The sequence below is a fragment of the Ictalurus furcatus genome, chromosome 1, assembly GCF_023375685.1.
Source record: "Ictalurus furcatus strain D&B chromosome 1, Billie_1.0, whole genome shotgun sequence".
Lineage (NCBI taxonomy): Eukaryota > Metazoa > Chordata > Actinopteri > Siluriformes > Ictaluridae > Ictalurus > Ictalurus furcatus.
Window position 1 is genome coordinate 31,264,957 of NC_071255.1, and position 12,731 is coordinate 31,277,687.

At 36.8% G+C, this 12,731-nt stretch overlaps 1 protein-coding gene across 1 annotated transcript; it reads right to left on the reverse strand.

Moving 5' to 3' along the window:
- Positions 1–1,050: 1,050 nt before the first annotated feature.
- nrn1a (neuritin 1a) lies at positions 1,051–8,846 on the reverse strand. Its single transcript, XM_053636118.1, has 3 exons — positions 7,953–8,846; positions 4,789–4,933; positions 1,051–2,927 (listed from the first exon to the last, which is right to left on the reverse strand). The coding sequence occupies exons 1-3, from the start codon at positions 8,005–8,007 to the stop codon at positions 2,696–2,698; spliced, it is 432 nt and encodes a 143-aa protein (XP_053492093.1). The 5' UTR covers positions 8,008–8,846; the 3' UTR covers positions 1,051–2,695.
- Positions 8,847–12,731: the final 3,885 nt, after the last annotated feature.

A 12,731-nucleotide genomic window follows, 5' to 3' on the forward strand; every position in this document is an offset into this window, starting at 1 on the left:
CATTTTTGCCTGCATGAATGTGGACGCTGTCTTTTATATATATATATATATATATATATATATATATATATATATATATATATATATATATATATATACTACGCTGACTTTAGACTTATTTTTAGTTATTTATAGTAACCCCGATTTGGGGTTATGCCATGGTGCTTCTCTCATGCTCAAGGCATCCTAGTCAAAAGCACGGTAATGTTATCTAACCTACTGTAGTTCAGTGCAATCCACCAGCAGCTACTTAATTTCACTGCAATGTGAGTGTTTGCACACGTCTGTTTGTTGATTTCTGTTGATTTAAGATGGCAAAAAGTATGTGTGGTTTGGGGAAATTTATTGGAGTAAATGCTGAGAGGAACATTTAAACTGGAATCAAGTGAAAAGATAGGCTATGCCTGCAGATTGTTAGCCTTGAAAAGAGCCAAATCTTTTCAGCTGACAGAGTGTTCCCTCTTTCAGAAGGTGGTCCAAGTAGAACCCTATTACGAAGCCAAGCCTAATATTTCATTACCCAAAGAACACTGTTTAATGTAGGTCACAGCTTTAGTGTATAGGCATGATTTAGCTGCAGTAACACACAAATCAATAGACCACACTAAGATGACAGAGAGATTTAACACACACACACACACACACACACAAACAAACAAACAAACAATGTGGCCTGAAGAATCCCGAGATGAATTATTCCCAATATTGATTGATCATTTTAAAAACACTTTCCAGTATCATAATCCTTTAAACAATACAATCATGATTAAACAAAACAGACCATGCACATTTTTTTTCAAACATTAATTCATTTATTTAATGTTTTTTATGCCTCTTTTATTAGCAATCTTTTATATACCTGTATATCAATCTGTTTTAAAACGGTTTCTGTTAAAGTATCTCTCATTATCTCAAACTCTTCTCACATAATTCGCCTCTTATTTATACTGTATGTTTTTTGGAATATATATATATATATATATATATATATATATATATATATATATATGTATATATATATATATATGCAACATCCCCTGGGGAAACAAAACGAACGAACGAACAAACAAATAAAATATACGTTTTTCTGAAGGCAGTGAAACAAGATGCCTTGGCAACATCAGATAGCAGCCTACAGCTTGCTAACTTCACGTTATCCAGTTCATCCAGCCGGTAAAATCTCATCCTCAATGATATCGTGCTACGTTAGCCTACGGCCAAAACTGCATACTACTGTACTACACGGGATTTTGCTTTAGTACTGCGCATGCGTGAAATAATAACCTACGCAGTGGTGCACTGGTTTGACATGCTGGCCTTTTTTTTTTTTTCATTTCAAAACACATACTTGTGTAAAAATAAAATAAAATGAAATAAAACACAAATAAAAGAAAAGGAAATAAAGAAAAACTTAATATTCACCACTTCGAATGCTAATCTTAAACCTGACAAAAGTATCCCGAATGTAACCTATACGTAATCTACATGTAGTATGACGTCAGAACATTCAATTATGCAGCTTAAGAAAAATATATCTCATATAGGCTATATATATATATATAGTACGGTGGTATGCGGTTTTGGGCGTATCACTTAGTTCTCTACTATTTATCATAACCTAAATGTCCCTCCCCCTAAATAAATTTTGTAAATAAATAAATAATTTCACCATTTTTTTTTTCTCGCTACATTTGACATATTTAACATCTCCCCCAATTTTCTCCTTTTATAGAACATACAATCTACAATCGATTAAAGAACAATTCCGTCAAAACATGCCAACAGTGTATAAAAGCGAATAGCCACCAATTAGCATTATGTAAATAAGCTACATTAATGATAATTGGCACATAAGCTTACTAGCTTTCATTCACTGTTAGCCGCATTAGCCTGTTTGATTAAACTATCCATTTTAAATGCCTAAAATCATTCCTGAGGTTTATTATTAGTGGTGTTATTATCATTCTACCATTATTAGAGATGATAATTCAATTATTGGATTGTTTTTTTCCCCACATATCTTCTTTCTGCTGTGGTGATCCAGCGCTGTTTACAGGTCAAAACATCACACAGGCTATTTCTCCATTACAACAACGTTATCGTGGCGTTAGAAATTTGGCAACTAAAAATAATCCAAAGATTTGACAAAAACAGAACACCTCCTTTCAGAGGAAACAGAGACGCTGAGTGTAATTTGGCTCGTGTGTGTGTGTGTGTGTGTGTGTGTGTGTGTGTGTGTATGTCAGGATATTTATTTCTCAATGCATGATAGATTAGATTATCAAGCCTACAGCAATAATTACTTCTTTGCAGGCGTTAATGTAATTCCACAAATTGATCATCAAAAAAATGACCGTGATTTTCAATCGACATCTGTTAAATATTTGATGTAGTGGACTCCCAGGTCAGGCAGATGGAGCATTCCCTGAAGACGCCTTATTGCCTTAATGTCTACAGCAAAATCAAGTCGTCTTCTCCAGATGAAGCGCTGTAATAAATCCATTTTGGCTGAAGATGATTTCTGATCATATATTTTTTTAAAACTATTATTTATTTATCTTCGTATGGTCGTTGTGATAGAGCACTCGTTTGTTGGTTTCTTCTCCCCACCCCCCCACCCAAGGTTTCCCGTATTTTTCTTTTCATGTGAGCTAAAAATGTCTTTGTGTGGATCTTCTCGGTTTGGTTTTGGGCGCTAGAACTGGATCCATGTGAGCAGGGCGGAGAAGGAGCTGAGCAGCAGGGTGAACCCTGGTGGAGAGGATGATGGTCTGCTCGCGTCGTTTCCGTCACCGCACAGTTCAAACAAACTGCCTTTAAACTCCAGGTTTCTGGACTCCTTCTTAAGTTTCTCCCACAGCTCCGTAGCTCCTTCCTGGCAGTCCGCCAGTGCTGTGGTGGCACACGAGTGGAAGTCGTCCCAATATCTGCGAAAAATCAATGTTTTATCAACGTTAGCGCCTTAACAACTCAAATCATACACCACAAGCTCGGTTTCTTACTTAGCAAATCAATATACAGGGCCTACATGCTATTTATTATTATTATTATTTTATATAGATATTTACTCGGTTTTATGTTATAAGAAAAAAATAGCTTAAATATATTTTTAACGTATAAAACATAAAAATATGAAAATGTATTTTAAAAAATAAAATAACGAGTGCTTATTTTATTACTGTTCCATTTATTTATTTATTTAAGATGATGACACGGGCTATAGAGGAGGTCAGAAGATGGGGTGATTACTTTTTAAGCATTAGATATAGGCCTAGTCACTTATGCATTTTAAATGATCGTCCATGATCACCTTTCATAACCTAATCAACTTTAAAAGTGAATACATTTTGAGTTAAAATTGTTATTAAACAGTTCCGTTTAATAATTCTGTATGTAACATAGCCTACCTATGGAAAAAAAAAGTCTATAGAAACGGCATGTCGTTTTTTTCTTCTTATAAATCACTGACGACGATATAATTTACTCATCATGCTTTAGAGCTCATACGGGGATAAAAAACAATGTTGGTTTTATTTTACTGATAACGAATCCATCATTAATCTCACATAAATGATTTCATTTTTTATTTATTCTGCGCTGTTTGTCCAAGTATAACCAAGAGAAAGAGGGAAACCCAAGTAGTAGTAATTCAGTGCAACAGTGCAAGCCCGCAGGGAAAAATCATAGCATGTGACTACAGCCACTCCTCCTATCTCTCTCTCTCTCTCTCTCTCTCTCTCTCTCTCTACCTCTCTCTCTCTCTCCACCCCTCCTCTCTCTCTCTACCTCTCTCTCACGCACTCTCTCTACCCTCCTCTCTCTCTCTACCTCTCTCTCACGCACTCTCTCTATCCTCCTCTCTCTCTCTCTACCTCTCTCTCACGCTCTCTCGTTCTCTCTCTCCATCTTTCACTCTCTCTCTCTACCTTTCTCTCTCTGTCTCTCTACCCCCCCCCCCCCAAGTCAAAGTCAAAAGGTTGCTTTATTGGCATGACAAATATTAACATTTATATTGCAAAAGCTTGGGTACAGACATATTAGAAAATAAATACAGAAATAAATAAGTAGAAACAAATGTACATAACATTCAACAATACAATCAAACCGAAACACTAGTAACAAGGCTCATAACACCCTGAGAGGAAAAAAAGAAAAATGAAAGAGAAGAAAGAAAAATACCCATACATATATATATGTGTGTATAGACCTACATATAGATAAACACAAACACACACACACACACACACACACACACACACATATATATATATATATATATATATATATATATATATATATATATATATACCTACTTATACATACATATATATATATATATATATATATATATATATATATATACACACACACACATTTTTTTTAATCCCCCCCCGCCTCCGTTCTCCCCCCCCCCCCCCCCCCCCCCCCCCCCGTGGTCACACACTACACGCTACTGAGTGCTAAATTCCTGTTTTAATAGCTCTATAACTCTAAAATGAATTGTTTTTTAGAGATTTTTTCCACTTTTGATTAGTGGGTTCTGATGAATCACGGATTGCTGTATTAACGTGATTTTGATTGCGGAGGTGTGGAGTTAAACAAGCCACCCGAGCCCCTCCACCCTTCCCCACGCCATCTGGCTCCTTACACACACACACACACACACAACCTTTTACTCACGCACACACACCCTTACGCGCGCTCACACACCCTTACGCACGCACCCCACATGACAGGAGCGCGTTCAAAACCACGGACAAAACGGGCTGCTTAAAAATTGACCCTTACGTGCAGATGGTTTGCAGGTTCTCCTTCTCGTCCAGCTCCTGTGGATAGCTGGCCATGTTCTCTCCCAGCTGAAGCAGGCAGTTTGAGAAGCCCTTAAACACGGTGTCACATTTCCCCGCCGCTCCAACCGTCTGGAGCAAATATGCTGCAACAAGAGGAGGATGATCATATAAAAGTTCGCTTGAAATGTAAATGTAAAACCTAATCAGGGTGGAAATAGGTACAGAGCAACATTTATCTGTGGGTAATTTGATATGGTCCATTTCAAAAAGACATTTATTTGCAATTAATGGAACATGAATAATTCGTTGTGTGTATGTGTGTGTGTGTGTGTGTGTGTGTGTGTGTGTGTGTGCGCGCGCGCGCATATATTTTTATCCATTTATTTATTTTTAATCAACGCATCTAGATTTAGGTTATCATTAACCTACATCGGCTTACTTCACTATAAATATTTTATATATTTTTTAATAGGTTGCTGGAGGTGGCTTGTATGACCATAGTCATGTTGCATATGAAATTGTTCCTTGCTGAAATAGTTTCATCATTTCTGCGCGGGAGGTGGAGAGAGAGAGAGAGGGAGGGATGGATAGATAGATGAAGTAATGCACTTGGCTGGGAGGAACTGGGGTGTGTGTTTCTGCAGTGTATGTGGCATTGTGTGAAATGGATCCTAAACAAAGATGTTAACTACACGAACTACCCTACTGCATTGCACGTTTCATTATTATTATTATTATTATTATTATTATTATTATTATTATTATTATTATTATTGAAGTAGTAGTAGTAGCAGCAGTAGAAGTAGTAGTGGGAGTAGTAGTCCTTCTTAATATTGCATTCTTTATAGTATTGCATTGTGATATTGTAAATAACGATTTTGAATGTGAGGTTGTGTCGAATCTCCAGGTTCGTTAAATATGGGATTTTCTCAATTACTCAAACTGTTGTAGAAATAATCTCAGTGGATATTATTATATCCCAGTAACGTATTAATCTAAAAAAAAAAATATTCTCAGACACAATGACTTATAAATAGCATATAGAGGAATATAGGGTTATAATAATAATAATAATAATAATAATAATAATAATAATAATAATACACAGCTAATTTGGCATCAATGTTTTACTTTGTAATAAATAAACTATGGGGTTTAATAAGGAGTGTCAGGCGGTGACTTTGCTCACTGGACTACAACCAAATTCCACTTTTTATTAAAAAAAATGCGATGTTGCTAAAATAGGGTTCAGCCTTTCTATACCGTATGTACACACACACACACACACACATAGACACACACACACACACACACACATACACGTTCCACTGCTCCAATGTTGCATAACTTAAAGAGCCCTAATGATGCTGAATTTGGTTTTCCAGAATGACTATAGTCTTGACAATTACATGCATCCTGATAATACGTATAAAAGTATAATGTTCCACATCACTATACAGGCTGAAAATCTATAAATCTAGGCTATTTAAGATGCATCTATATGTGGACATGTATGGGCTATAAAGGACTGAAAAATATTTCTCTGGATGAATCCTGACAATCCAAATGATCTGCACATAGTGCACGTGGTCCACTTGTTCTGGGTTTCTGTTATATATAATTAACTAGCCACGATTCCTTCAGTAGTAGATATTGACTTAAAAATGGCGCCGACGACTCGCTCCATCGGTGCTGCTTTTTCTAGATGCGCATGATAACACTATCATTACACAGCATCACGTGCGGTTTTTGCATTAATCTATTTGCGGGATGTATTTTATTTATTTATTTATTTTTAAATCGTAGAAACTCTAAATCTTTGTCTTAGGTAGTAATTTCGTTATCAGACATTTTTCCTTCCTCCCTTTCTACATTGTCCTCACGTCCTGCTCTCACACACCTTTACTCAGAAGAGCCTGTTCCTGCGAAACGCACCGTTTTGTTCTTATATGCGTTTAATCCACCGCACGTCTATATATAGAAGCAGCTGAAATAGATTCGCCTGTGATGGTCACGACAACCTCATCGGAGTGGAAACGAGTGCAGCATGGAGCTTAGTAGAAAAGGGAGGAGGAGGAGAAGGAAGAGAAGAAAAGGAGGAGGAGGATGAGGAGGAGGAGAATGGTGAATTAATGCACTTCAACTGGATTACTGTTCTGCTGCAATTCACACCTGATTTGACAAGAATTTTTACACCTTCTAAAGGTTAATTAATAATTAAAGAATAATGTTATTGTTCCACTCTATCAAATCTAAGCTACTATACACACATTTAAATCCGCGTTATTCCACGTGCTTCTCTCTCTCTCTCTCTCTCTCTCTCTCTCTCTCTCTATATATATATATATATATATACACACATTTATATTTTTGAGCTCGTGCAGCCTGTCAGTGTTTTGAAAATTATACTCGTGATTAGATTATTTTATTTAGTAACTATAACAAGTTTATCACAGTATTTTACAAATGCAGGAAATTAATATAGACGTATTAAGCATGCTTTAAAATTCCTCTATGTGCCTGCATTTATTTTTGTTTGCTTATTCAGTTCAGTTGTTATAGTTTTTCTTCCTTCAGATGGGGTGTGAATAATTTATGTCTCCAGTATTATAGAGTGCAGGCGGTCCCGCTCCTGATAGGATTATTACTCCTTGTTTTTGACGGGCCGGGCCGGTGAGGTGAGGATGAAGTACTATCGAATGGGATAAATGAAGAATGCGCATTGGACATCCGGCTTCACGCTATATATACACATATATGTATATGTATATACAGGCTTTAAAATTTATATATATATATATATATATATATATATATATATATATATATATATATATATATATATATATATATATATATATTACATATCGTCGAAATAATAATAAAAAGACAAGGGCTAGAATAAAAAAACAACAAAACAAAAAAAAAAATACAGCTAATCAAGGTACTTTATAAAATGCTAGGAGTGCATATTTTAATCTGCATGCGTAATATAAAAATATTACCTTTTATGTACATGCATGCAAGAAATGACGAGAAGTGCATTACATGGATGGATAAGATTTGATTTACTATAAAGACAGGGCGCAAAGGACAAACCAGTGCAACACACACACACACACACACACACACACACACACACACACTTGTGTTAACACTCACCTATTTGAACAGCCAGCACCAGTGAGATGTATCTTCCGGACAGAGTTAATCCCATCCTACGGGAGGTAAAACCATGAGATTGTGCCACCCTTTAGATAGTTGTACAAGAAAAAGATTGCAAAAACTGAGCGCTGGACATAGCCGATTTCTTCGGGTGGCAATTCAAGGACTCTCTCTCTTTCTGTTTCTCTCTAGATTTCTTACTCTCCGTCTCTTATCTCTCTTTTTTTTGGTGCCCGTTGCCTTTTTTACGCGCACAGTGGAGCGGAGTGAAATGGTGCACCCCGTTAAAGGAGTGCGGTAATCTCTCTCTCTCTCTCTCTCTCTCTCTCTCTCTCTCTTACTCTCACACTCTGGTGCTTCACGCCCACATGGCGTGGTTGACGTAAATGTCCCCCGTCGGACTCCCCGCTTTTTCGTTTTCTCATTTGCTAGACAAGGCTGACCCCACTCCCCCTCTAGCACAGCGAGCTAAAAGTGAAGGGGAATGACTACGCTCGTACCATCCGAAAGCACACTGTAACGACATAGAGACCACCGTGACCGCACACCTGTGTGTGAGACCTTCAATGCTCCTTTCAAAGCCCATACAACACTACCGCATGCTATACTGTATACCAAAACTTAGACTACTTAGATCACCTATGGCAATTAACGGATTGCAGAAAGGACTGCAGCATCAATATATGCTTATCTATGCTTAGGACGTGTCCTATAAGTAAAACAAGCATATGGAGATGCATCACTCAGTCTCCGTCCCAAACCGCATCATTTCTAAATTGTGGTACTTTTCTTCAAACAGGATGAGATTTGGGATGGCAAGAGTAAATGTCTGGACGTGTAATTATGGTTGGATTTATAAAGCAGTAATCATTACTCAAGCAATCACATACCTTGTCTTGATTTTCAGGATGAAGGACGCTGGCCAGGACGCACCGAGTGCACAGATCTAGTTAGGTTATAATGTAGATCTACTAAACGTGAAATGTTGAGTGGATTTAGTTATATTTAGATTAAGCCTTTTAGATTGTATTAACTTTCCACACCGATTCATCCCACTGTGTTGAACAGTAATCAATAATTGCTATCTATAGTTCTAACAATCTTATACATAATATAAATTTATGATGTCGTGTGTCCAATGTGAGTCAGACTGTGTTAGATTTGGGTGGTGTTCTTATGAATGGGGATGACGTCACCCTTCATGCTCCGGCTGTTACATTGAGTAAGTATAGTCTACTACACCAAGGATTGCCCTCATTGAACCTGGCTCCTCGTTTAGACTGTGGTGACCTTGAGCACGATTAGTTTATATGTGCATATAGCCTATGTATTTGAGTAGCCTATATATGTAGGTGGTCTTGTGCATGAACAAAAAAAAGTTTCCCCGGTTTTCCCGAGTCAATGGAAAACCCCTCCCTGCCACTGAGGGAGCACCGCGATCCCAGCCAGGCTCGCGCGCTCCGCAAATTGCTCCCTGTTTCCGGTTCACGCGCCTCTGCTGAGTAATTAATAGGGGTTCAGAATAATTTAGAGTGAAGCCCTTGGTGAAATGTAGTAACGCTTCAGGCCTGAGGATTAAGCTTATTCTATACACTTATAAATACACTTATTCTATTTGGGCTCAGCTCCCTAGTCCTATAAATGTCTTTTAATCGTTTATTCATTAGTATTAGTCTAGTGGTTGTTTGGAGGCTTTATGTTATATAAATGCACCCCTGCAAAACATTGTTTGAGGTTGCAATCATTCAGTACTGAACCAAAGAATCCAGGGTTGCCAGATATATTGATAAAATCCAACCCAGAACCATCCATCCCTAAAAAAAAATCAGTGTACCTCTTATAAAACATATAACACCTACGTACCTACAGTCTATATATATATATATATATATATATATATATATATATATATATATATATATATATATATATATATATATACACACACACATCACGACTATTATGTCACTGTAATATGTGGAAGAAATGTTATGGAAAAGTTGTGAAAAACTAGGAACTCGACCTGGCAACAAGGACTGTCCAAAAAAACATCTTCTGCTATTCACAGATATTCATAGGCCTATATTTCTATATTTTCTTATACATATCCTTGAAAATATAGGTTACATGGGACAGTTTGGCTGCAAGTTTCATTATTCGCAATTCATTGTAGCATTTAAAACTTATTTATCAAGTTATATAGCTAGATTAGTATGGTTTAATTATAATTTTATGGAGGATTTAAACCATGATAAGGCAACCATGTACACAACTAGGGCGAGCTGGTCTCAGGGAAGACTTTTAAAAATGTAAACCCCCAGGCTTTTTCAGCAGCATAGCACTTCAGCAATTTAGTTTTTGATTAAATGTTCATCCATCATCATCCTGGATAAGACTTCCTTGTGTCGGAAGGGCTTCTGTAGCATTGCATATGTTTGGTAATATTTATAATAGATGGTGGGAGGGGAAACGGTGTTGCTGCTTTTATTAGACACAATGTACATTTTAAATGCGTTCATGTGCTCAGTGTTTACGCCATCTAGTGGCGAGAATTTGCATTGAAAATTTTCACATTTGTCTTTGTGATTGTCGAATCATTGTAAGCATCATGACAAAGATTTGTCTCCAAATTGCTACGAAAAGATATGATATGGTGTGGAGAGTGAAATATATATGGTGTCAAGTATGAGCTTGTCAAAACCCAGCAGACAGGATGAAAGGACTTTTATTCACGAAACGAAGCACAGACAGCAGGCACAAACTGGGGCTGTTGTGTAAGGGAACTCCATTTTAATAGGCGGAGGCTGGGTGTACTTTACACATCAGTTATGGAATTGCCTGAGTAGGTTTTCATGGATGACTCATTCAGGTGATTGCAGGAGAAACAGACCGAAATAGAAGGGAGGGAGGGAGAAAATAAGGGAGGGAATTCCAGTAGTGAAGACACAGCAGTGTGGGTCTGGAGCTGTCTAAACCCAGCAATATCTCATTAATATGAAGGAATTGGTCCAAATGAAAAAAGGCACCTCTTGCATCAGAGGAGGAGTTTTCCCTCTGCCGCTGCGCCAACATGAGGGAGAGAGTGTGTCCTGGAATTATATCAGAGAAAGAGACAGATAGAGGGAGACAGACAGAGGAAAGAGAATGTAGACAGAAAGACAATGGCCAAAATATTAAAGCATCAGGGTGATGAAAGCTCTAGCATCCTCAAACTATTTGATATTGATTAGTTATTAAAGCTTAACCTCCAGACAAAAGCAAGACATCCGCAAGTGTGCAAAAACAGTAATTAGTGATACAAGGGATGATATTCATGAGAATCAAGGACAAATGAAGGGCACCAGCTCATCACAGATTCGGAGATGTGCAAATATATTCCAGCATTCAATAATACAGGCTCTGTCTCTGTTCTCATATGGACATGTGGGCATGTCACAGTGTGTGTATATGGAAATGAGAGCAGATGTGAGTGGGCGGGCTTTAAAGGCCATAGATGGGCATATGGGTGTGTCTTAAGATCATCTAATGCTAGACTTCTCCATATACCATGGATGTAGCTTAAAAAGTGTGGTGAAGCAGCCTTATGTTTTCATGCACAAAAGATCTGTAACACATGACCACTAAATATTCAGTGGACTTCATCAATCACTGATTAAAAAAAGTACAGCAATTCTATATTTTATTATTTTATTTTGACTACCATTTGTTTCTTTCTTTCTATTTTTTTAAAACCACAACGCAAAGCACTTTGATTGTAAATGTAGGAAATGTGCTATTTAAATATAATAATAATTATTATTATTGTGATTTTTGTTGTTATTGCTGTTATTATTATTATTATTATTACTATTATGTGGTTCATATACCAGACTGTTTAATTTGGAAGGACTGCACTGGCATTCATATAGCTGTAGGATTTCTGAGAGGATTTTTAAGTCATTTTCAAGTCTCAAAATTGTCACTGCTAATGCTAGCTAGCTGGCTAAAATGGCTAAATTTTTGAGGACTGGTTGCCTACCCACAAGTGCTAAAAGGTTGTTTCTGAGTCATTTTGAATGAGACAAGACCAGCTGTCTCTCTCAAAGACACACCCACCATTATGCAGTTTGCTCAGAGAATCAGTTCATTCAGAAACATAATGTGTCCTATTTCTATTTATACCTGGACTTCTTAAGGGATTTGTTAAACATTTTTTAAACAAAGTGGCTTGCCATTTAAAGGGTTTATTATTTTTTAAAAATTTTATTTTGGGAAATATCTAGTTCTAGTCCCTCTGACTCCTAACTTGACTGCTCACAGCAAACTGTTTGGCAGGTTGAGCCTGTTTGAACATTTTGTGCCTTCAGTTTAATGAAGTAAATGTGTGTTTACAGTGTTAAGTCATTATACTTCATAATGAGGCAAATAAAGCATCTAGAGCATGCCAACAGGGATGCAAATTTTTTCACTTAGAAAATATAATGGCCAACTTAAACTTTAACGTTGAAGACCATTAAATAAACATGGGATCCTGTGTAGTAGACAAACTATAAAGAATTTCATATACGCATTGGTAATATGCACAGACTTGGCACCAATTACAACAGAAGATTTGCTTTATGCATTAAATTTATTGTCAGTATGCTTTAGTAAACAGCAGTAGAAGTGTGTAAAATTAATGCAGCTTCTTAATTCATTAAGTCTAATAAATGTGCATTCTTAATTAACAATTTACTTAATTGGGTGTCATAGCAAATTAAATATAGAGTAATTATGCAGATTTTTCTGAAACACCAA

Bases quoted from the DNA above. Each gene is read 5' to 3' on its own strand.
- nrn1a (XM_053636118.1), bottom strand. From the start codon at position 8,007: ATGGGATTAACTCTGTCCGGAAGATACATCTCACTGGTGCTGGCTGTT. The intron at 4,934-7,952 runs GTGAGTGTTAAC...CTCTTGTTGCAG, and splicing joins GGTGCTGGCTGTTCAAATAG to CATATTTGCTCCAGACGGTT. The intron at 2,928-4,788 runs GTAAGGGTCAAT...GATTTTTCGCAG, and splicing joins AACCTGCAAACCATCTGCAC to ATATTGGGACGACTTCCACT.